This window comes from Nerophis ophidion, linkage group LG14 (genome assembly GCF_033978795.1).
Source record: "Nerophis ophidion isolate RoL-2023_Sa linkage group LG14, RoL_Noph_v1.0, whole genome shotgun sequence".
Lineage (NCBI taxonomy): Eukaryota > Metazoa > Chordata > Actinopteri > Syngnathiformes > Syngnathidae > Nerophis > Nerophis ophidion.
The window spans coordinates 49,174,379-49,199,808 of record NC_084624.1 but is presented as its reverse complement, the minus strand read 5'-3'; the positions used below and the strand labels follow the sequence as shown (position 1 = coordinate 49,199,808).

Genomic DNA, 25,430 nt, shown 5'->3' with positions numbered 1-25,430 from the left:
GACAGGTAGAAAACAAAGATGCTAAACTGATGGTTGACAGGTAGAAAACAAAGATGCTAAAGTGACAGTTGACAGGTGGAAAACAAAGATGCTAAACTGACAGTTGACAGGTAGAAAACAAAATGCTAAAGTGACAGTTGACAGGTAGAAAACAAAGATGCTAAAGTGACAGTTGAAAGGTAGAAAACAAAGATGCTAAAGTGACAGTTGACAGGTGGAAAACAAAGATGCTAAACTGACGGTTGACAGGTAGAAAACAAAGATGCTGAACTGATGGTTGACAGGTAGAAAACAAAGATGCTGAAGTGACAGTTGACATGTGGAAAACAAAGATGCTAAACTGACAGTTGACAGGTAGAAAACAAAATGCTAAAGTGACAGTTGACAGGTAGAAAACAAAGATGCTAAAGTGACAGTTGACAGGTAGAAAACAAAGATGCTAAAGTGACAGTTGACAGGTAGAAAACAAAGATGCTAAACTGATGGTTGACAGGTAGAAAACAAAGATGCTAAAGTGACAGTTGACAGGTGGAAAACAAAGATGCTAAACTGACAGTTGACAGGTAGAAAACAAAATGCTAAAGTGACAGTTGACAGGTAGAAAACAAAGATGCTAAAGTGACAGTTGACAGGTAGAAAACAAAGATGCTAAAGTGACATTTGACAGGTAGAAAACAAAGATGCTAAAGTGACAGTTGACAGGTAGAAAACAAAGATGCTAAACTGACAGTTGACAGGTAGTAAACAAAGATGCTAAAGTGACAGTTGACAGGTAGAAAACAAAGATGCTAAACTGACAGTTGACAGGTAGAAAACAAAGATGCTAAACTGACAGTTGACAGGTAGAAAACAAAGATGCTAAACTGACAGTTGACAGGTAGAAAACAAAGATGCTAAACTGACAGTTGACAGGTAGAAAACACAGATGCTAAAGTGACAGTTGACAGGTAGTAAACAAAGATGCTAAAGTGACAGTTGACAGGTAGAAAACAAAGATGCTAAACTGACAGTTGAAAGGTAGAAAACAAAGATGCTAAAGTGACAGTTGACAGGTAGAAAACAAAGATGCTAAACTGACGGTTGACAGGTAGAAAACAAAGATGCTGAACTGATGGTTGACAGGTAGAAAGCAAAGATGCTAAAGTGACAGTTGACAGGTGGAAAACAAAGATGCTAAACTGACAGTTGACAGGTAGAAAACAAAGATGCTAAAGTGACAGTTGACAGGTAGAAAACAAAGATGCTAAAGTGACAGTTGACAGGTAGAAAACAAAGATGCTAAAGTGACAGTTGACAGATAGAAAACAAAGATGCTAAAGTGACAGTTGACAGGTAGAAAACAAAGATGCTAAAGTGACAGTTGACAGGTAGAAAACAAAGATGCTAAAGTGACAGTTGACAGGTAGAAAACAAAGATGCTAAAGTGACAGTTGACAGATAGAAAACACAGATGCTAAACTGACAGTTGACAGGTAGAAAACAAAGATGCTAAAGTGACAGTTGACAGGTAGAAAACAAAGATGCTAAACTGACAGTTGACAGGTAGAAAACAAAATGCTAAAGTGACAGTTGACAGGTAGAAAACAAAGATGCTAAAGTGACAGTTGACAGGTAGAAAACAAAGATGCTAAAGTGACAGTTGACAGGTAGAAAACAAATATGCTAAAGTGACAGTTGACAGGTAGAAAACAAAGATGCTAAAGTGACAGTTGACAGGTAGAAAACAAAGATAGTGTTCAGAGTTTTCCCGCTCAAATGAGAGGACTGTTGAAAATAGGAATCGGGGGATTACTTTTCACAAGTAAGATTTAACATTAACGTACTATTTATTGTATTTTGTGAAAAGAATATTAGCACAGAGTTGAGAAGGAGCAAAGATCTTCAATAGTACTGAAATCCTCGCCGCTAGCAAACAAGAGTATGACCATAATAGAATTGCTTGTCAATGAAATATATTCCATTTAAAAATGTCATACTTGAATAACATAAAGTTCCAATAAGAAATAAGTTGATATATTGTAATATCTGTGATATTTGTATTAGTGTACTTGTGGCTAACAGCAGCTGGTGTATGTCTGTGCATTATTTTACAACTACTAGAAGTTACCGCTTGTTAATAAAGCGATTGAACGGCACATCCTCGTCTGTGTGACTCTTTCTCCAGCGCGGGCGTTACATCATGTTTATGTTGAAGTATTTGGCAGACACTTTTATCCAAAGCGACATACATAATAAATACATCATAAACAATCAGTGTAGGGAAGAATGTAATAGAAAATATCGATACAAAGTGTCAAGACGGAATAAACTCTGCTGCTGCAGCAACAGAGATACAGTCTATAGATATATAGATATCTAATGTCTTCATACATTGTTTATGTAGGATATATCCACATGTATATATAACCTAATCATATTGTTTCTTCAACTTAAAAAGAGCTGACCTTCTCCCGAATTATATTCAGAGTTTTGATCTGGGATGTCTGGTCACTTATAGCATATAAGAATATTCTATAACTGTTAAGCAAACTATTAATAATAAAACATGTGTTTTTTATCATAGCTACACGCATGAGAAAAAAGGGGGTGAAAATGAGTGGTATTCAGTGAGGTAAGATGAATAAAATGCGCTGACATTCATTGCTCCTGACAAATGTGCTGCAGTGAGTGGAGCGGATCACCACTCCAAGATGGCGGCCCCGCGTCTCGTCAGCGCCAGTAGGCAGTAGCACTCCATGCTGCGTCTACTTAAAATATGTCTATGTCTACCACAAACACTCCAAATATGGACAAAAGTCTCATCAGAAGAGCAATAACTGCACATTTTCACACAGCTCAATCTCAAAATTCTAATGTTGAAATGTAAAAATGTAAGCTCAGGCAACATAATGGACAGCTAAAGGTAGCCGCTAGCTAGCATGCTACGTGGTCTCTTGTTATCTTCATTTTTGTTGATGATTAACTCTTTTTTACACTCTTCAAACACTTCGAAAGGTAAAAGAACCAACAACATTCATTATCATTGTTAAAGCAATTTTATAGTGCTTACTGTTTTTCTTTCACTTGTATGTGTGTTAGAAATATGGTAAATGTTACATGTTGGAATATTGGTAACGTTTCAAAATGGACTCTAGTAAAGATAATTTTCTTGTAGATTATTAGTCTCGGGGTGAATTGGCTCTGACTTTGAAGGTTCCTCTGTATTTTCTTACATGCTTACATACTGTTGTTGACTTAAGTTGCTGCTGCAGGAAACAATTGTTAGTCTGTTAACAGACTAAGACTTTCATTTCCAGGCTATATTATAGAGTACACACTAGTTAAGCCACACCCAGATATGCAGATATGTACTGGTACAAAACATCATGTAAATGTTTATTTAAATACCCCAATTGTTTCCAAACAATGCTTGTCACACGGCAGTAAAACGGCTGATCAAACAAAACAGAAGTCAGCCTCACGGACCCACTAGCTGCGTAAGCTAGCCCTCCAATCAGCTAAACAAACTCAATAAGTCCACTGTGACGTTTTTGTGAATTTACTAAACGGAAACAATACAAAAAGAATGCTATTGTAAGTTGATAACACAGACGCTTGTAAACGTGTTAGCATATTTACTTATGCTAATGACATTAGCTTGATTACGTCACAGTAGTATGTACAAACATGCGTGAAAACACTCCCACAGACATCACATGTCGAACAATTTAGTAAGTATGAATTGTTTTATTTATATTTTAAAACTTGCAGATGTTGCTCGGAGCGACAAATGAGGAACCCTTTCTAGAAGAAGCGCTATAGACAAATAGTAGACAAAACGGGATATACTTCAAGCGCATCCAAAAGATGGCGCCATAGCACAAACAATAACATCTTCTCAGTGTCTCTGTCTGTGTTTTATGACAACTACTTTTTAATACAAAAAAACCAACATAAATTAGCCGCACAGTTTTATAAGCTGCAGGGTTCAAAGTGTTGGGAAAAAAGTAGTGGTTTATAGTCCGGGCAATACGGTCTTTGTAGAATACATTTGAAGCACTATTATGGACTTTGTGCAATTGTCTTTTTTCTTCCTGTGTCTATTTGCTGCGATGAGATATGTGTGAAAGTTAAGTTCAAGTTAAAGTAGCAGTGATTGTCACACGCACACACACTAGGTGTGGTCAGATTATCTTCTGCATTTGACCCATCATGGGAGGTGAGGGGAGCAGTGAGCAGCAGCGGTGGCCGTGCCCGGGAATCATTTTTGGTGATCTAACCCCCAATTCCAAGCCTTGATGCTGAGTGTCAAGCAGGGAGGTAATGGCTCCCATTTTTATAGTCTTTGGTATGACTCGGCCTTACTTCCAAGTTCTACGCTCTAAAGCGTGTATCTGTAAATGCAACTAAAGGTAACTGCTTAATCAGATCTGCTGGACAACTTCAAGTCAAGGTGGGGATGAAAGAAACATGGTGGAGCATAAAGATAATGAACAAGTAGTGTGGATGCTGAAGAGAGGACATCCTTGTTGGCATGATCCTCCAACCACAAAGACATGCTGTGTGTGTGTGTGTGTGTGTGCGTGCGTGCGTGCGTGCGTGCGTGCGTGCGTGCGTGCGTGCGTGCGTGCGTGCGTGCGTGCGTGTGAGAGAGAAAGATAAAAGATGTGTTGTGTGTTCCACTCTGGAATGTGTTGCTTGTCCTTCAGACAGCGGTCCACATTGATGCTTGTGTTGCAGCCTGCTGGTCGGGGCTCCCAAAGCCAGTGGCTTGAATCATCAAACAGCCAAAGTGACGGGCGGCCTCTTCAGCTGTGACATGAGCTCATCCTCTGAAGGCTGCGACCGAGTGAACTTTGACAACGAAGGTAAGACACAGTACGCGTGCTCCAGCTTTCTGCTAACCACTGCTGTTGAAACGGCTGTGCAGAGGACCCGAGAAGGGAGAGCAAGGAGAACCAGTGGATGGGGGTGACAGTAAAGAGTCAGGGACCAGGAGGCAAGGTGTTGGTAAGTTGACTTTGTGGCCAACGTCAACAACACGGCTGTGACGGTAAGTGTGTTACCCCCACCTAGACCTGTGCCCATCGATACCAGCGCAGGGCCAATTTGAAGACCAAGCTCGAATCCCGAGACATCATTGGCCGCTGCTATGTGCTGAGTCAGGATTTGAAAATCGACCCCGATTCAAGTGACGATGGAGGAAATTGGCACTTCTGTGACGGCCGGCCACGAGGGCACGAGATGTTCGGTTCATGCCAGCAGGGCCTCTCGGCCACTTTCGACAAGGACTACCACTACATCATCTTCGGGGCTCCTGGAGCATACAACTGGAAAGGTGTGATGTACCATCTTACTGTCAGACATACTGTAGACCCCATATGGTGTAGTGGTCTTGTACCATCTTACTGTCAGACATACTGTAGACCCCATATGGTGTAGTGGTCTTGTACCATCTTACTGTCAGACATACTGTAGACCCCATATGGTGTAGTGGTCTTGTACCATCTTACTGTCAGACATACTGTAGACCCCATATGGTGTAGTGGTCTTGTACCATCTTACTGTCAGACATACTGTAGACCCCATATGGTGTAGTGGTCTTGTACCATCTTACTGTCAGACATACTGTAGACCCCATATGGTGTAGTGGTCTTGTACCATCTTACTGTCAGACATACTGTAGACCCCATATGGTGTAGTGGTCTTGTACCATCTTACTGTCAGACATACTGTAGACCCCATATGGTGTAGTGGTCTTGTACCTTCTTACTGTCAGACATACTGTAGACCCCATATGGTGTAGTGGTCTTGTACCATCTTACTGTCAGACATACTGTAGACCCCATATGGTGTAGTGGTCTTGTACCTTCTTACTGTCAGACATACTGTAGACCCCATATGGTGTAGTGGTCTTGTACCATCTTACTGTCAGACATACTGTAGACCCCATATGGTGTAGTGGTCTTGTACCATCTTACTGTCAGACATACTGTAGACCCCATATGGTGTAGTGGTCTTGTACCATCTTACTGTCAGACATACTGTAGACCCCATATGGTGTAGTGGTCTTGTACCATCTTACTGTCAGACATACTGTAGACCCCATATGGTGTAGTGGTTTTGTACCATCTTACTGTCAGACATACTGTAGACCCCATATGGTGTAGTGGTCTTGTACCATCTTACTGTCAGACATACTGTAGACCCCATATGGTGTAGTGGTCTTGTACCATCTTACTGTCAGACATACTGTAGACCCCATATGGTGTAGTGGTCTTGTACCATCTTACTGTCAGACATACTGTAGACCCCATATGGTGTAGTGGTCTTGTACCATCTTACTGTCAGACATACTGTAGACCCCATATGGTGTAGTGGTCTTGTACCATCTTACTGTCAGACATACTGTAGACCCCATATGGTGTAGTGGTCTTGTACCATCTTACTGTCAGACATACTGTAGACCCCATATGGTGTAGTGGTCTTGTACCATCTTACTGTCAGACATACTGTAGACCCCATATGGTGTAGTGGTCTTGTACCATCTTACTGTCAGACATACTGTAGACCCCATATGGTGTAGTGGTCTTGTACCATCTTACTGTCAGACATACTGTAGACCCCATATGGTGTAGTGGTCTTGTACCATCTTACTGTCAGACATACTGTAGACCCCATATGGTGTAGTGGTCTTGTACCATCTTACTGTCAGACATACTGTAGACCCCATATGGTGTAGTGGTCTTGTACCATCTTACTGTCAGACATACTGTAGACCCCATATGGTGTAGTGGTCTTGTACCATAATACTGACAAACATAAAAAAGTTTCAAGTTCTCAATTATTTTTTTCTCCCTTTTACGTGATATCTTTTTTTTATCAATAAAATCCTGTTTTGTAGGGGTGTAACGGCACGTATATTTGTATTGAACCATTTCGGTACGGGGGTTCGGTTCGGAGGTGTACCGAATGAGTTTCCACACGGACATATTAAGTAGCGTACCGCACGTTGTGTAAACAATGCACACCGAGGCACAACACAAGGAATGCTGGCAGCGACCGGGCTACGATAGACTGACCATACCTCCTCTTTTCATAGGACATGTCCTCTTTTGCAGGGCTGTCCGGGTGGAGTTTCTTAAATGTCTGGCATTTTAAGTTTGGGTTGCGTGTATTTTCATTGTACGTTCAGGGTTAAAAACAAAACAAATTGTGTGCGCTGCAGCATTTGTGAGGGAGGGTCAGAGACAGAGAGAGCGAGAGAGTTATGATAAACGTGCATGCGTCGCCAGATTCGGCTTTTTATCCATAGATTTATCAGATTTAATTTTTTATTATCTATAGCAGTGGTGTCAAAAGTGTTCCCCGGAAGCCATTTGCGGCCCACAGCTAATGTTTTAAAGGCCCACGGCACATTCTAAAAATACTATTAAAATAAACATAAACAAAAGTAAAATATAAAAGCTCAAAGGTAAAATGTAATTTAGAAAAAGTTGCAATGTTGACTAATAAAACAAAGCTGTTTTTTTATTTTATTTCAAACTGTCATTGCTCAAAACATAATATTGAATCAAAATCCATGTTATTATGAATTAAGGACCTATCCAAGGTTCCCATTACTTCACATCAAATATTCCACTAAGAAAAATATTTTTGGTGGAAAATTTTGCAAATTTGGTAAATAAATAACCAAAAAATTTATATTTTGTTGTTTACTTACTGTACCGAAAATGAACCGAACCGTGACCTCTGAACCGAGGTACATACCGAACCGACATTTTTGTGTACCGTTACACCCCTACTGTTTTGAGGTTAATATTGCTTCCATCAGAGAAGATTTGACCAACATTTTGCATGCAGGTGTGGTGCGTCTGGAACAGAAGAACGACACCCTGCTATATTTGGGCTTCTATGACGACGGCCCCTTTGAGGCAGGAGACGAGAAAGAAAAGAAGCCTGATCTTGTCCCCGCTGCTCCCAACAGTTACCTTGGTAACTATTCTTCTTCTTTCATTTGTGGAAAAGTATTCTCGGTTTGCTGTGTTTTAAATAAGTTATAAAATGGGAGTTTAACGATCCATCAATATATTGATGGATGGTTTTTCCTTCCTACATTTCAAGGATAGGTATGTATGCTCAGCATGTTGGCCTTCTGGAATATAACTATCCACCTAACATCAATTTAAAAGGCAATATAACCGAAAGGGGACCGAAAGCAAAGGATGTTGAGCGGGTCTAACATGATATTGTGAAAGTCCAATCCATAGTGGATCTAACATAACGGTGAGAGTCCAGTCCAAAGTGAATCCAATATAGTAGCGAGAGTCTTGTCCATAGTGGAGCCAACAGGAAACCATCCCAAGCAGAGGCAGAGATGTCCCCAACCGATACACAGGCGAGTGGTCCATCCTGGGTCCCGACTCTGGATGAGCGGTCCATCCTGGGTCCCGACTCTGGACAGCCAGTACTTCATCCATGGCCCCCGGACCTGTCCCCCAACCCCTCCACAAGGGAGAGGGAGGCAGAGGAGAAAAAAAAAAGAAGCGGCAGATCAACTGGTCTAAAAAGGGGGTCTATTTAAAGGCTAGAGTATACAAATGAGTTTTAAGGTGAGACTTAAATGCTTCTACTGAGGTAGCATCTCCAACTGTTACCAAGAGGGCATTCCAGAGTACTGGAGCCCGAACGGAAAACGCTCTATTGCCCGTAGACTTTTTTTGGGCTCTGGGAATCACTAATAAGCCGGAGTCCTATGAAGGCAGATTTCTTGCCGGGACATACGGTACAATACAATCGGCAAAGATAGGATGGAGCTAGACCGTGTAGTATTTTATACATAAGTAGTAAAACCTTAAAGTCACATCTTAAGTGCACAGGAAGCCAGTGCAGGTGAGCCAGTATATGTATATATAAATATATACACATATATATATATATAAATATATATACATATATATATATATATGTATATAAATATATAAAGGTATATAGGTGAGCCAGTATATGTATATATAAATATATATATATATGTATATAAGTATATAAAGGTATATACAGTATATATATATATGTATATAAGTATAAAGGTATATACAGTATACGTATATATATTTATGTATATAAGTATATAAAGGTATACACAGTATACGTATATATGTATGTATATAAGTATATAAAGGTATATACAGTATAGGTATATATATATATGTATATAAGTATATAAAGGTATATACAGTATACGTATATATGTATGTATATATGTATATAAAGGTATATACAGTATAGGTATATATATATATGTATATAAGTATATAAAGGTATATACAGTATAGGTATATATGTATGTATATATGTATATAAAGGTATATACAGTATAGGTATATATGTATGTATATATGTATATAAAGGTATATAGAATACAGGCGTAATATGATCAAACATTCTTGTTCCTGTCAAAAGTCTAGCAGCCGCATTTTGTACCAGCTGTAATCTTTTAATGCTAGACATGGGGAGACCCGAAAAAAATACGTTACAGTAATCGAGACGAGACGTAACAAACGCATGGATAATGATCTCAGCGTCGTTAGTGGACAGAATGGAGCAAATTTTAGCGATATAATGGAGATGAAAGAAGGCCGTTTTAGTAACACTTTTAATGTGTGCCTCAAAGGAGAGAGTTGGGTCGAAGATAATACCCAGATTCTTTACCGAGTCGCCAAGTCAACAACTTTCAGTTACAAAGGATGTGTCGGAAGTCAAAGTGGAGCAAGTTCTCACAGGGACCAGCTTGAGAAAACTCTGTAATAAACACTGAGGGTATATTAGTATTACTAAAAGTCAACTCAAAGTTATTTATGACTGAAAAAGTGCACACTTGACTTCCGTTTCCAACTTTGTTAATGACACACTGTTTGGTCCGCGTGTCACTTGAACTTGTCTTAATGGTGTTGCCTGTTTATTAACATTTGAGTAGTGGCAGGTCAAACACTGCTCATCTAATCTGAAAATATGTGGTTGCACTCAGCAAATCTACTGCTAATTCAGCCTGAAGTGGTGTTGTATTATTAATTTCATGCTGAAAAACAACAGCAAAAGTATCAGCTACATTTCCTCTTAAAATGTTGCTTACTGTACTTTTATTGGAAATGTCTGCAATGTTAAAAATATGAGCCGAAAAGGTTTTGTCTTGTTAAGTAACCTAAAGTGTTGGTTGCACTTTATTCATATAAAATGTGTTTGATTGTTGTTTACTTGCTTGTTTGTATCCATAATTCATTTATACGTAGTTCCCTTACAAGAAATAAGAGGAATATAGGAAAGTTCCCCTTCAGTGTCCACTATTTATTACACTGCTTGATGTCCTTTTTGCTAAAAAGTTCCTGAAACAGTTTCAACTCACTGAATGGTTTCAGATGGTATGGTTCTAAAAAAATGAGATCGTCTTTGAATTCTTTCGGCTACCACAAATTGTGAAGGGAATGGTTCCCCCCTAGCAAAATAAGGTATAAGTGAACCCTTCTGGTGGCAGGTTTCTCTCTGGACTCAGGCAGCAGTCTGACCAAGAAAGGCCAGCTGACCATTGTCGCCGGAGCACCAAGAGCCAACCACAGCGGCTCAGTAGTGATGCTGAAGAAAGACCTGATAACCGGCAGCAGCCTGCTGCACGAGTACACGCTGGACGGGGAGGGGCTGGCCTCTTCTTTCGGTTACGACCTGACCGTGTTGGACCTCAACGGTGACGGGTAAGTCAAACCTGCAGCAATACTCTTGTCCATCCATAACTACTCCTATTTGGTAGTTGGGAAGACATTGTGGTCGGAGCGCCGCAGTACTTCGAGAAGGACGGGGAAATCGGAGGCGCCGTCTACGTCTACGTCAACATGGCCGGCAAGTGGAACAAAGTCAAACCCAGCAGAATAGACGGGCCTGAGTACTCGATGTTTGGCCTGTCCGTGGAAAACCTGGGAGACGTTAATCAGGATGGTTACCATGGTGAGGAGAAGCACAATAACACCTCTGATCAATTCAAATATTGCACTTTTACCACATTGCAGAGTTGAAAATAATAATGATCATCTTTTGCCCTAAAATTTCAAGCCTTAAAATGGCTAAAGGAACCAAAGATGTCTAATGATACCAAACCAATCAGATCATACTGTTCAGTATCGTGGCCACTGATTGGCTCAGCCTCAGGCAACGTCACTAAATTGGATTACAAGAGTTTAAGGTTGACTATGTGGGTGTTATTTCATCTTTAGAGAGCTTCTAATGTAATGTGAAGGTAGTAAACAGATTTCTTTATACTCCAGCGATGAAAATATTTGAGTTCCAATTAACCAAGCTAATTTATGCTTTACTTTTTCCCACTTTTCTTAGATATGAGAAACTGGAAATATAGAATGTATCATATTCTAGTTGTATGCGTGTTTGAAACAAACTAACATCCTAACCATAATGATTCCCTAATGAACCTACTCAGTGGCCTAGAGTTTAGAGTGTCCGCCCTGAGATGGCTAGGTTGTGAGTTCAAACGCCGGTCGAGTCATACCACAGACTATTTAAAATGGGAGCCATTACCTCCCTGCTTGGCACTCAGCATCAAGAGTTGAAATTGGGGGTTAAATCACCCAAATGATTTCCGGGCGCGACTACCGCTGCCGCTCGCTGCTCCCCTCATCTCCCAGGGGGTGAACAAGGGGATGGGTCAAATGCAGAGGACACATTTCACCACACCTAGTGTGTGTGTGACAATCATTGCTACTTTAACTTAATTCCTGCTTCACGGAAATGAATGTATCACTATCATGTCCAGAACCAGCAAACAGCCAAAAAGAAGGGATTAAAGTAAATTGTACTCATAAAACCTTAAAACCTACAATGTTTGAAGTAACATGCCCAGCTGTCGTACAAAGGGGAAACAATAAGTAAACTTTGGTTAATAGTAAAATGTGAATTCACTTTGTAGAAAGTTACTTTATGCTCCAGGACAACGTTTCCATCTTTTCTCTCTGCCATGCCATTCTTTTATTCTTTTGGGCGTGGTCTTGTAGTGAGCAGCCTGGATCGTGATACGTGTCATTAGTGAAAGAAACATGAAACAAGTAGCAAAAAGCCAAAGAAAAGTCCAATTGTATGGAGTTAATATTTCAAATGTAGTTTTTCTTCACTGTACCAGATTTTGCGGTGGGAGCCCCGTATGACGATGACAGCACAGGAAACGTCTTCATCTACCACGGAGCAGCCACAGGTCTCAAGTCCAAGAAAGCTGCACAGGTGCACACAAAAAACTCCCAGACTTACACACAAAGGCAAGAAATGTAGTTCTCCAACCAGACTTTTTCTTTAGATTCTATCTGGCAAGCCTTTGGGAGTGAAGATGTTTGGCTACTCCTTAGCTGGCAACATGGACCTGGATAAGAACTCCTACCCGGACTTGGCTGTTGGATCCCTGTCTGATGCTGTCTTTGTCTACAAGTGAGTATGTCCCTCTTCTTTTTAATGCTACCTATCATCCTGGAGACATCCCTCCATGTCTTCCCAGAGCTCGCCCAGTCATTGCCATTAAGAAGGAAGTCAAGATCACGCCAAAGGAAATCGATCTGACCAAGAAGAACTGTGGGAACAGCTTCTGGTAAGTTTTTGAGGATTAGATTTGCGTTACACATAAATTCTACACATTTCTAAGTCCTCTTCTGCCCAAATGATTCACCAGAGTTGGAGCCTTTATCAAGCAAGGAGCCATATTTGCTAACTTAATGCAGAATTGGCCTCAGTGTGAGGGTGTTAGCCATGCCATTGATCACAGCCGACCAGCAACAAAAAGTGATGATGACAATCATCTTCATCTATCTCTGCATGCTTGTTACAATGTTGCTTGCACCACTCGGTTGTCCTTGTGAAATTCATGCGTGTTACGCTTGCCATACTGTCAATGGACTCATCTACAGCTGTTTGCATAGGTTCTGTTGCTGCTGTTAATATATAAATATGCTCGTTAATACATTATCATTTGTAACAGGTTATTATTTGGTCCTTGGTCTAGCCTGGTGTTTCTTAACCATTCCTAATAATAATAATAATATTACATTTCATTTGGTATGGCGCTTTTAAAGGGTGTTCAAAGACGCTTTACAGGATAAAAAGTCAAATATGAGACAGTTCAAAGTAAGAATACACAATAGTGTAAGTATTAAAGCAGTACATAGTAATAATACATAATAACACTGGACATGATGAGACACAGAACACTAATCACAGGTTAAAAGTAGATCTGAAGAGGTGTGTTTTGAGAAGGCTTTTGAAGGTAGGAAGGTCTGAACAGTCACAGATGGGTTTGGGGAGAGAGTTCCAGAGGGTGGCAGCAGCCATGGAGAAGGCGCTGTCATCCCAGGTCCAGAGCTTGGTTCTGAGGGTTGGAGAGAGGAGGCTGCGTGAAGGGGTATGGCGGTGGAGCAGGTTGGTGAGGAGGAGGCTTTTAAAGTGGATCCGGTGAGGAACGGGGAGCCAGTGGAGTTTCTGAAGGACTGGGGTGATGTGCTCACAGGAGCGGGTGTGGGTGAGCAGGCGGGTGGCAGAGTTTTGAATGTATTGGAGTTTATTGAGGATTTTGGAGGATGAGCCGTAGAGGTGGAGTCTGGAGGTGATTAAGGCATGGATCAGGGTTTCAGCGGCAGAGAAAGAGAGGGATGGACAAAGACGGGCAATATTTTTGAGTTGGAAGAAAGCAGTTCGTTCTTGTGATGTGGTTGACATGGCGTTCAAATGACACCTAACCGTTGTTGGGTGGCGAGCGCCACCTGCAGGGCCGCCGGGAACATGTTCTTAGCTGCGGCCCATACGGACCACAGCTGTACTTAGTTGTAATACACGTTTTAAGCACTTGTGGCAGTAATGACGATCTCAACCAGACAGAAGACGTCTGTGGCTGAAGTCATAGATAGTGCGAGAATTATGACTAAAGTGGTGAAGCTGTATATTCATTTTGCACTTTAATTCTATAGACAGTTTATTTATTTATTGCACTACATGTTGGATAAATATTATTTCCACGATGTAAAGCCGCTAACATTCGTGACACAGTGAATGCTCTTTTTGCCACATACTATCTTTGGTTGCTGTCAGTCAAGTAGAGGAAGGGAAAGTCAGGCACACAGAGACTGTGACGTTAGAGATTACAATTTAGACTAACAAGATTAAAAGAAAAAAACATGTTAAGCATGACTGTAATGAATTAGTTGACTCTCCTGTAAATGTTCCCTTTTCTTTTCCTTCAGCCTGAATGTTGAAGCTTGCTTCACCTACACGGCCAATCCAAAGACTTACTCTCCCAGGCTGAGTAAGTCTTGACCTTCATCTCCATGAGCATGTTCTCTCCTTTTTAGCAACAACCCTGACTGCTATGTCGCCCTCTAGCTGTTGCATACGCCATGGCGGTTGACGCTGAGCAAAGGAAGAAGAATCTCATCCCCCGGGCTTCCTTCCTTCAAGATGCGGCCTCTGGAAACAGCTATGAGTCCAAAGGGACCCTGATCATCGATGGACAAGGACGAAGACAATGTGTCTCCCGTACCATCGCCTTCCAGGTGCCACCTTGGCTCTTCCACAGCATGACGAGCTCCCAGTAACAAGGTGTGCTCCCACAGGACAATATCCGTGACAGACTGCGAGGGGTACCCATCGACGTGGACGTTGACATCCAGGAGGCCAAACGCAAACGCCGGCAGAGTTCATCTGAGATGCCGCCTGTCCTGGACGTGGAAGACAAAGTGCCAGCTCGCTCTGAGGTATGCCGTGCTTCAGATAAAAACATTTACTTTCTTTGGGATACAAGCTGCCCAATATTGGTACAAAGTGTGTCAAGCGCTAAACTACAACTTTGATTTACAAACACTTCTAATGGGAGTTGTACACATGTGTGTGTGTATATATATATATATATATATATGTATATATATATATATATATATATATATATATATATATATATACATGTGTGTGTTTGTGTGCGTGTGTGTGTGTGTGTGTGTGTATATATATACATATATATATACTTTATATATATATATCTATATATGTATATACCATAATTTCCGGACTATAAGCCGCTACTTTTTTCCCTCGTTCTGGTCCCTGCGGCTTATAAAACGGTGCGGCTTACGGTAACCAGGGGCGCGCTCTACCGAGGATGCGCGAGACCGAGGCAGACATCTGGCGCTGTCATGCCAAATTTCTTCCCCCCGACACAAACCTTCCCCCCCATTTACTTTCGTGGCCATGATTAATACAGACGCTATGTTATAAAAAATAAATAAATAAAAAAAAAAAACAATTTACAAACACAAGCTATGGGATGACGTAAGAGGAAATGTGACCCCCGAAGTAAATGCGTCATCCCTTAGCTTGTGTTTGTAAATTTAAAAAAAAAAAAAGTTTTTCTTTTTTTATAATATAGTGTTAACAAAACGTCTGTATTTTTATAATATAGCGTTATATTTTTATAATATAGCGTTGACAAAACGTCTGTATTAATCATGACCCCGGAAATAAATGGGGGGCGGGGGGGAAGAAATTTGGCGTGACAGCGGCAGGTAACGACAGCAAAACAAAGAATAGGAGAGCGTCAGCGACAGTTTGCGCGAAGGAAGTGTTCATGCAAACACCCTCAATATGGAAAACAAACAGAAGTGCATATGATGCTGCTTTTAAGTTAAAGGCAATCGATCTGGCTGTCAAAGAAGGAAATAGAGCTGCTGCACGTACTTTTGACATCAATGAATCAATGGTGAGACGTTGGAGACGGCAGCAGAAAGAACTGATTCAATGCAAAAAGACAAAAAAATCCTTCAGAGGTAATAAAAGCAGATGGCCGGAACTTGAAAACGTTGTTGAGGACTGGGTGAACACACAGAGAGCAGACGTCCGGGGTGTTTCCACCCTGCAGATCCGAATGAAAGCCCAAACAACCGCCAAATTGTTCATCACACTGAGAACAACTGGCCATTAGAGAACACATTTCACTTGTATTCTGGGCTGCACAGCATCCGGACTAAAGCTTCCACCGATGGCAATTTTTAAACGGATTACTGTGCCAAATGAAAAATTCCCGAAAGACATCTCCGTAAAAGTCAACCAGAAAGGCTCAAAGATGTGAAAATTTGATTGAATGATTGAAAGATTTATTGTTAATAAATGGGACGCTTTGCGTTCCCAAACAGTCATCTCTGTCCCGACAATCCCCTCCGTGGTAGCAGGAACCCCTATATACTACGGTAATTACACATCAAAACGCCTGTGGCTTATAGTCGGGTGCGGCTTATATATGGAGCAATCTGTATTTTACCCTAAATTTAGCTGGTGCGGCTTATAGTCCGGAAATTATGATATGTATATATATATATATATATATATATATATATATATATATATATATATAAATATATATCTGTGTATATAGATGCATTAATAACATCAAATGTAGATTGTTACTCAAACTGCTTTGTAGCTTATCATTTCTCTTCATTCCATCCAACCATCTGTTTTCTATGCCGCTTATCCTCCAGTAAGCTGGAGCCTATCCCAGCTGACTTTGGGCAAGAGGGGGGGGTCCAATCTGAAGTAGATCTCATTTCCTTTGGTGGTTATTTGTACTACATACTGTACAGCAGCGTTTTCAACCTTTTTTGAGCCAAGACACATTTTTTTCATTGAAGAAATCCTGAGGCACACCACCAGCAAGACATCATTTAAAAAATCAACTCAGTAGTCGATATTGAAAATAAAAAGTTGTTCTCGCCGACTTTAAAGCATAAGCAAGCATGTTTCAATATAGCTCTTGTCTAAAAGTAGGTGTACTGTCACCACCTGTCACATCACACCTTGACTTATTTTGAATGTTTTGCTGTTTTCCTGTGTGTAGTCTTTTACTTCTTGTCTTGTGCTCCTATTTTGGTGGCTTTTCCTGATTTGCTGGTATTTTCCTGTGGCAGTTTCATGTCTTCCTTGAACGCTATTCCCCGCACCTGCTTTGTTTTAGCAATCAAGACTGTTTCATTTGTGCGGAGGCTATCCTTTTGTGTGTGGACATTGTCGATTGTCATGTCATGTTCGGATGTACTTTGTCTTTGCTCCACAGTAAGTCTTTGCTGTCGTCCAGCATTCTGTTTTTGTTTACTTTGTAAGCCAGTTCAGTTTTAGTTTCGTTTTCTTAAGCTTCAATGCCTTTTCTTAGCGGCACTCACCTTTTGTTTATTTTTGGTTTAAGCGTTAGATACCTTTTTACCTGCACGCTGCCTCCCGCATATTGTGAACACGACAAACCATGCTCCAACGCAATTGGCCACCTGCTGCCACCTACTGATATGGAAGAGTATTACACGGTTACTCTGCCCAGCTCTAGACAGCACCGACACTCAACAACAACGGCACTTTATTTGCGGATTATAATTACTGGTTTGCAAAAAATATCCATCCATCTATCCATTTTCTACCGCTTATTCCCTTTGGGGTGGCGGGGGGCCTATCTCAGCTACAATCGGGCGGAAGGCGGTGTACACCCTGGACAAGTCGCCTCCTCATCGCAGGGCCAACACAGATAGACAGACAACATTCACACACTAGGGACCATTTAGTGTTGCCAATCAACCTATCCCCAGGTGCATGTCTTTGGAGGTGGGAGGAAGTCGGAGTGGAACCCACGCATTCACGGGGAGAACATGCAAACTCCACACAGAAAGATCCCGAGCCCGGGATTGAACCCAGAACTACTCAGGACCTTCATATTGTGAGGCAGACGCACTAACCCCTCTGCCCTGCAAAAAAACATGTTTAACCCAGTAGGTTGTAATTACATAATCTCCCACAGCACACTAGTGTGCCACGGCACAGTGGTTGAAAAACACTGTTGTACAGTATCTACTATGTACATTTTTATTCTTAATCTCTATCAAACAGGTGGTTTCACGTCTTGGCCTCAACGTGAGCTGTGTGAACATTCTTAAGGGACTAATGCTCGGTTTTGTTTAACACTGTTGGAGAGGTATTCATTTAACAGAAATGTGTCGTATCGTGAAGATTTGAAACTTAATACCAAGCACAAGGGTAATCAGACTAATGAAGTGTTGCAGCTCTTGTATATCATTAGTGTGGCCAGTGGTTGTACACTCACTTCCTTCCTTTGTAGGTGCAGTTTGTGAAGGAGGGCTGTGGAAGTGACAACATTTGCCGCAGTAACCTAAAGGTGGCTCATCGCTATGGTTACAGGGCAACAGACGATGAGACTTTTACTCCATTACCACTGTGAGAAAAAAACACTCACTTTGAAAAAAAACCCTGTGCTTTTTTCCTGTCCTTAAGTTGTGGTGGTATTTGTTGAAAGGGAGAACGGCGTACCGGTGATCTCGCTGAGCAACCAGAAAGAGGTGGCCTTGGAGGTGAAGGTGAACAACCAGAATGGAGACGACGCACACGAAGCATCAGTCGTGGCCTCCTTCCCGCGCTACCTCACCTACGACGCATACCGCGGTCCTAACGTACGATATTTTCACGCACACACTCATCCCACTTTGCGCTTCTGATGGGAAACACTGCTTCCAGGATGTAACTTGCACGGCCAACAAGAACGGTTCTAAAGCCACGTGTGAACTGGGAAACCCCTTCAAACGAGACTCTGAGGTACAACGTTAAGCTCCTCCTCCTTTTGCTGAGCTAGTGATTTAAACGCGGTGTGTGTTTGTGTCCACAGACCACATTCTACATCATTCTGAGTACAGCGGGGATCTCATTGAACACCACTGAACTGGAGGTTGACCTTCAGCCCGGAACGTGAGTCTGCTGCTTGGCCACTTCATTAGGCACACATCACCTGCACTTAGATGGCATTTTGTCTGCCTCGTACAGTGGCCGTTTAAGTCCTGGGCCACATTTGCTCTATAGTGACAGTCTCTAGGGGGCGCCGCAAAGATGAGGGGCAAAACAAAGGTTCATATTTATTTGTACTAGCGATGCAACGATATAAGAAAAAGCATGTTTCCCTGAGGTCACAAGCGCCTGCCTTGGGAGAGTGGCCGTGCGCAACCCCAGGGTCCCTGGTTCAATCCCCACCTAGTACCGTTGTGTCCTGAGCAAGACACTTCACCCTTGCTCCTGATGGGTGCTGGTTAGCGCCTTGCATGGCAGCTCCCTCCATCAGTGTGTGAATGTGGAAGTAGTGTCAAAGCGCTTTGAGTACCTTGAAGGTAGAAAAGCGCTATACAAGTACAACCCATTTATCATTTAATTTGTTTATGTACTATTTGATTGGTTTACAGTTACTCCGCACGGAGCGCTTGATTTGTTCACCCTAACCCAGTGGTTCTCAACCTTTTTTCAGTGATGCACCCCCTGTGAACATGTTTTTAATTCAAGTACCCCCTAATCAGAGCAAAGCATTTTTGGTTGAAAAAAAACAGATGAAGAAGTAAAATACAGCACTATGTCATCAGTTTTTGATTTATTAAATTGTACAACAGTGCAAAATATTGCTCATTTGTAGTGGTCTTTCTTCAACTATTTGGAAAAAAAGATAGGGACGGTGTGGCGCAGTGGAAGAGTGGCTGTGCGCAACCCGAGGGTCCCTGGTTCAATCCCCACCCAGTAACAACCTCGTCACGCCCGTTGTGTCCTTGAGCAAGACACTTCACCCTTGCTCCTGATGGGTGCTGGTTAGCGCCTTGCATGGCAGCTCCCTCCATCAGTGTGTGAATGTGTGTGTAAATGTGGAAGTAGTGTCAAAGCACTTTGTGTACCTTGAAGGTAGAAAAGCGCTATACAAGTACAACCCATTTATTTATTTATTTATTTATAATTTATATAAAAATAAGTAAAAACTTGTTGAAAAACAAACAAGTGATTCAATTGTAAATGCAGATTTCTCCACATAGAAGTAATCATCAAGTTAAAGTGTCCTCTTTGGGGATTGTAATAGAGATCCATCTGGATTCATCAACTTACTTCTAAACATTTCTTCACAAAAACAGAAATCTTTAACATCAATATTTATGGAACATGTCCACAAAAAATCTAATTGTCAACACTGAATATTGCATTGTTGTATTTCTTTTCACACTTTATGAACTTATATTCATATTTTGTTGAAGTATTATTCAATAAATATATTTATAAAGGATTTTTGAATTGTTGCTATTTTTAGAATAATTTTTAAAAAATCTCACGTACCCCTTGGCATACCTTCAAGTACCCCCATTTGAGAACCACTGCCCTAACCCACCCACAGCACAGGACGGCTACTCTCGCCCGTAATGGATCCATAATATGACCTCATAATTCCTCATATTAGTCCGATATTTATCGTCCACCTCAAAGAACTATAATTAATTATGTTCATTCTCTTACTCCATCATGGTTGGTCGGAGTTGATTTGGACGTGGATTTGCATGAAAGTTGTATGTCTACGAGCAGTGAGAGGATGAAAGTGATGTGTGTGTTGATCTTCCAGCACCAGCGAGCAGGCGTCACTCGCTGCAGTCAAAGCCAAAGCAAACGTGGCCATCCTGCTGCAGCTGTCCATGTCTGGGTAATTATTGTGCACACACACACACACACACACACACACACACACACACGCACACACACACGCATAGCAGGGTGCGCAATAGCTGCTCTGCGGGCCAAATTCGGCACACTACAGCCTTTCATTTGGGCCGCCAAACATCACCAAAGTGATGAAACTGATTTACAGCAAAATGTGCACGTGCAGAGAAACAGTGGGAAAAAGTGTTTGCCTTTTCTCTTTTCCCAGACAAGCTCAGCCCTCTCAGGTGTATTACTCAGGAAAAGTCAAGGATCAGAATTCCATGAAGAGCGAGAGTGACATAGGAACTCCGGTCACGCACCAGTTCAGAGTGAGTATGGACAAACGACTTTGGAGTGACTATAGACCAGGGGTCACCAACACAGTGTCCGCAGGCACCAGGTCGCCCGTAAGGACCAGATGAGTCGCCCGCTGGCCTGTTCTAAAAATAGCTCAAATAGCAGCACTTACCAGTGAGCTGCCTCTATTTTTTTTATTTTTTTTTATTTACTAGCAAACTGGTCTCGCTTTGCTTGACATTTTTAATTCTAAGAGAGACAAAACTCAAATAGAATTTAAAAATCTAAGAAAATATTTTAAAGACTTAGTCTTCACTTGTTTAAATAAATAAATTAATTTTTTTACTTTGCTTCTTGTAACTTTCAGAAAGACCATTTTAGAGAAAAAATACAACCTTACAAATGATTTTAGGATTTTTAAACACATATACATTTTTACCTTTTAAATTCCTTCCTCTTCTTTACTGACAATTTAAATCAATGTTCAAGTATTTTTTTTTTTTTGTAAAGAATAATAAATAGGTTTTAATTTAATTCTTCACTTTTGCTTCTGTTTTTTCGAAGAAGAATATTTGTGAAATATTTCTTAGAACTTATTATGATTAAAATTCCCCCAAATTATTCTGGCAAATCTAGAATCAAATTTAAATCTTATTTCAACGTCTTTTGAATTTTTCTTTGTTAGAAATATAGCTTGGTCCAATTTGTTATATATTCTAACAAAGTGCAGATTGGATTTTAACCTATTTAAAACATGTCATCAAAATTCTAAAATTCATCTTAATCAATAAAAAATACTAATGATGTTCCATAAATTCTTTTTTAAATTTTTTCAAAAAGATTTGAATTAGCTAGTTTTTCTCTTCTTTATTTTCGGTTGAATTTTGAATTTTAAAGAGTCGAAATTGAAGATAAACTATGTTTCAAAATTCAATTTTCGTTTTTTTTCCTGTTTTCTCCTCTTTTAAACCGTTCAATTAAGTTTTTTTTAATCATTTATTCTCTACAAAAAACCTTCCGTAAAAGGAAAAAATTGTACGACGGAATGACAGACAAATAGCCATTTTTTGATATATATCGATTTATTTATTAATCAATACCCAAAAAGTAGCTCTTGGTTTCAAAAAGGTTGGTGACCCCTGCTATAGACAAACAACTTTAGAGTGAATATAGACAAACAACTTTAGCGTGAGTATGGACAAACAACTTCAAAGTGAGTATAGACAAACAACTTCAAAGTGAGGATAGACAAACAACTTCAGCGTGAGTATGGACAAACAACTTCAAAGTGAGGATAGACAAACAACTTTAGAGTGAATATAGACAAACAACTTTAGCGTGAGTATGGACAAACAACTTCAAAGTGAGTATAGACAAACAACTTCAAAGTGAGGATAGACAAACAACTTCAGCGTGAGTATGGACAAACAACTTCAAAGTGAGTATGGACAAACAACTTTAAAGTGAGTATAGACAAACAACTTTAAAGTGAGGATAGACAAACAACTTTAGCGTGAGTATGGACAAACAACTTCAAAGTGAGTATAGATAAACAACTTTAAAGTGAGTATAGACAAACAACTTTAGCGTGAGTATGGACAAACAACTTCAAAGTGAGTATAGACAAACAACTTTAGAGTGAATATAGACAAACAACTTTAAAGTGAGTATAGACAAACAACTTCAAAGTGAGTATAGACAAAGAACTTCAAAGTGAGGATAGACAAACAACTTCAGCGTGAGTATGGACAAACAACTTCAAAGTGAGTATAGACAAACAACTTTAAAGTGAGTATAGACAAACAACTTTAAAGTGAGGATAGACAAACAACTTTAGCGTGAGTATGGACAAACAACTTCAAAGTGAGTATAGATAAACAACTTTAAAGTGAGTATAGACAAACAACTTTAGCGTGAGTATGGACAAACAACTTCAAAGTGAGTATAGACAAACAACTTTAAAGTGAGTATAGACAAACAACTTTAGCGTGAGTATGGACAAACAACTTCAAAGTGAGTATAGACAAACAACTTCAAAGTGAGTATAGACAAACAACTTTAAAGTGAGTATAGACAAACAACTTTAGCGTGAGTATGGACAAACAACTTTAAAGTGAGTATAGACAAACAACTTTAGCGTGAGTATGGACAAACAACTTTAAAGTGAGTATAGACAAACAACTTTAAAGTGAGTATAGACAAACAACTTTAAAGTGAGTATAGACAAACAACTTTAAAGTGAGGATAGACAAACAACTTTAGCGTGAGTATGGACAAACAACTTCAAAGTGAGTATAGACAAACAACTTTAAAGTGAGTATAGACAAACAACTTTAGCGTGAGTATGGACAAACAACTTTAAAGTGAGTATAGACAAACAACTTCAAAGTGAGTATAGACAAACAACTTCAAAGTGAGTATAGACAAACAACTTTAAAGTGAGTATGGACAAACGACTTCAAAGTGAGGATAGACAAACAACTTTAAAGTGAGTATAGACAAACGACTTTAAAGTGAGTATAGACAAACAACTTTAAAGTGAGTATGGACAAACAACTTTAAAGTGAGTATAGACAAACAACTTTAAAGTGAGGATAGACAAACAACTTTAAAGTGAGTATAGACAAACAACTTCAAAGTGAGGATAGACAAACAACTTTAAAGTGAGTATAGACAAACAACTTCAAAGTGAGGATAGACAAACAACTTCAAAGTGAGGATAGACAAACAACTTTAAAGTGAGTATGGACAAACAACTTTAAAGTGAGTATGGACAAACAACTTTAAAGTGAGTATAGACAAACAACTTTAAAGTGAGTATAGACAAACAACTTCAAAGTGAGGATAGACAAACAACTTCAAAGTGAGTATGGACAAACAACTTTAGCGTGAGTATATAGACCAATATTGCCAGGGAATTGTGTGAGTGCTTCATGAAAACGATCCTTTCAGATCCTCAACCTTGCCAAGCGTCTGGCGGACTTTGGCACTGCCACGCTGCACATTGACTGGCCCAAGGTGACGGACAAAGGCAAGTGGCTGCTCTACCCCACCAAGATCACCTCCACAGGTGTGCAGCACATGGAGTGCACACCCAAGTCAGAGATCAACCCTCTGAAAAAGGTCAGTTGGGGGCAGGAGATCATCATGAACACGAGGTGGGGATGGGCATCGCTCACATGTGTGCCAATGCCCGCCAATGCCCGCCAATGCCCGCTACTCAGCGCTACTTTTCTGTGTGTTGATAATTAGGGACCGCAATGTCCCGTCTGTTTACAATGGGACAGAGGACCCTATTGTATTTTGTGCCTTTTATTATTCTTTCTTTAGTATTCCGCACCTTCGCGCTGTAATTTGAGCCCCTTAACATGCTTCAAAACTCACCACATTTTACACACACATCGGAATGGCAAACCTTCCCAACTTATTAAGCAACCAAACTCCAAACATCGCTCTAATGCCCCCTAGGAAAAAACCTAGACAAAACTGCTTGTAACTTCTGTTAGGAATGTCGTAGAGACATGAAACAAAAACCTCTATGTAGGTCCAACTTAGACCTAGATTTCATAATTTTACCTTCTAGGGCAAAAATCAACAGAAAGTTGGCAAAAACCCCTTCAAAACAAAATGTTCTTAAAAAATGCAATTTTTTGCCTCTTTGAGCTGTAATTTGACCCCCTTAAAATGCTTCAAAACTCACCAAACTGGACACACACATCAGGACTTGCGAAAATCGCGATCTAATAAAAAAAAAAAACCCCAAAACTCAAAATTGCGTTCTAGCGCCCCGTAGGAATACAATACAGACAAACTGCTCCTAGGAAGAAAACACAGACAAAACTGCTCGTAACTTCCGGTAGGAATGTCCGGGCCACATGAAACAAAAACCTCTATGTAGGTCTCACTTAGACCTACATTTTAACAATCGACATCCCTCAGCAAAAATCAACAGGAAGTTGGCAATTACCCCTTCAAAACAAAAGTTTTGTAAAAACCTGTCCCCTTTTTTCAAACATTATCTCCTCTGAACGCATTTGTTGTGTCGGCTTCAAACTCGCACAGGAGAGAGATTGAACCCTTCTGATTAAAAGTTATTCACTGAGTTTTAATAACTGCTCTGGTTTTGATTTTATGCGCCTTCAAAGAACCCCTGTGCAAAATTTCCTACAAAATGTCATTTCTGCCTCTTTGAGCTGTAATTTGACCCCCTTAAAATGCTTCAAAACTCACCAAACTTGGCACACACATCAGGACTGGCAACAATTGCGATCTAATAAAAAAAAAACATCACGGGCACCTATAAATTAATTATAGTAATTAATGACATTTACTAAAGAGTAATTCCGTTGGTAATTCAGGTACTCCTTACTTCACCAAAAAAGTAACTATGATGAATGACTTAGTTACAAAGTCACTTTCAGAGGTGAAATAAGGAGTAACTATGATGAAGGACTTAGTTACAAAGTCACTTTCAGAGGTGAAGTAAGGAGTAACTATGATGGATGACTTATTTAAAAAGTCACTTTCAGAGGTGAAGTAAGTAGTAACTATGATGAATGACTTAGTTACAAAGTCACTTTCAG

The 25,430-nt window shown here is 40.3% G+C and overlaps 1 protein-coding gene across 2 annotated transcripts in view; it reads left to right on the top strand.

The window, feature by feature from the left end:
• LOC133568784 (integrin alpha-6-like) overlaps nt 1-25,430 on the top strand; it is a 42,718-nt gene that overhangs the window by 9,050 nt on the left and 8,238 nt on the right. For both annotated transcript variants that reach the window (XM_061920916.1, XM_061920917.1), the window contains exons 2-20: nt 4,720-4,847; nt 4,910-4,989; nt 5,056-5,317; nt 7,843-7,974; nt 10,511-10,724; nt 10,781-10,974; nt 12,158-12,255; nt 12,329-12,456; nt 12,524-12,613; nt 14,256-14,317; nt 14,395-14,564; nt 14,625-14,765; nt 18,161-18,276; nt 18,356-18,509; nt 18,574-18,651; nt 18,722-18,801; nt 20,474-20,551; nt 20,777-20,879; nt 23,800-23,970. In XM_061920916.1, the coding sequence (XP_061776900.1) occupies nt 4,720-4,847; nt 4,910-4,989; nt 5,056-5,317; nt 7,843-7,974; nt 10,511-10,724; nt 10,781-10,974; nt 12,158-12,255; nt 12,329-12,456; nt 12,524-12,613; nt 14,256-14,317; nt 14,395-14,564; nt 14,625-14,765; nt 18,161-18,276; nt 18,356-18,509; nt 18,574-18,651; nt 18,722-18,801; nt 20,474-20,551; nt 20,777-20,879; nt 23,800-23,970 (2,479 nt within the window). The remainder of the gene's footprint in view (nt 1-4,719; nt 4,848-4,909; nt 4,990-5,055; nt 5,318-7,842; nt 7,975-10,510; nt 10,725-10,780; nt 10,975-12,157; nt 12,256-12,328; nt 12,457-12,523; nt 12,614-14,255; nt 14,318-14,394; nt 14,565-14,624; nt 14,766-18,160; nt 18,277-18,355; nt 18,510-18,573; nt 18,652-18,721; nt 18,802-20,473; nt 20,552-20,776; nt 20,880-23,799; nt 23,971-25,430) is intronic.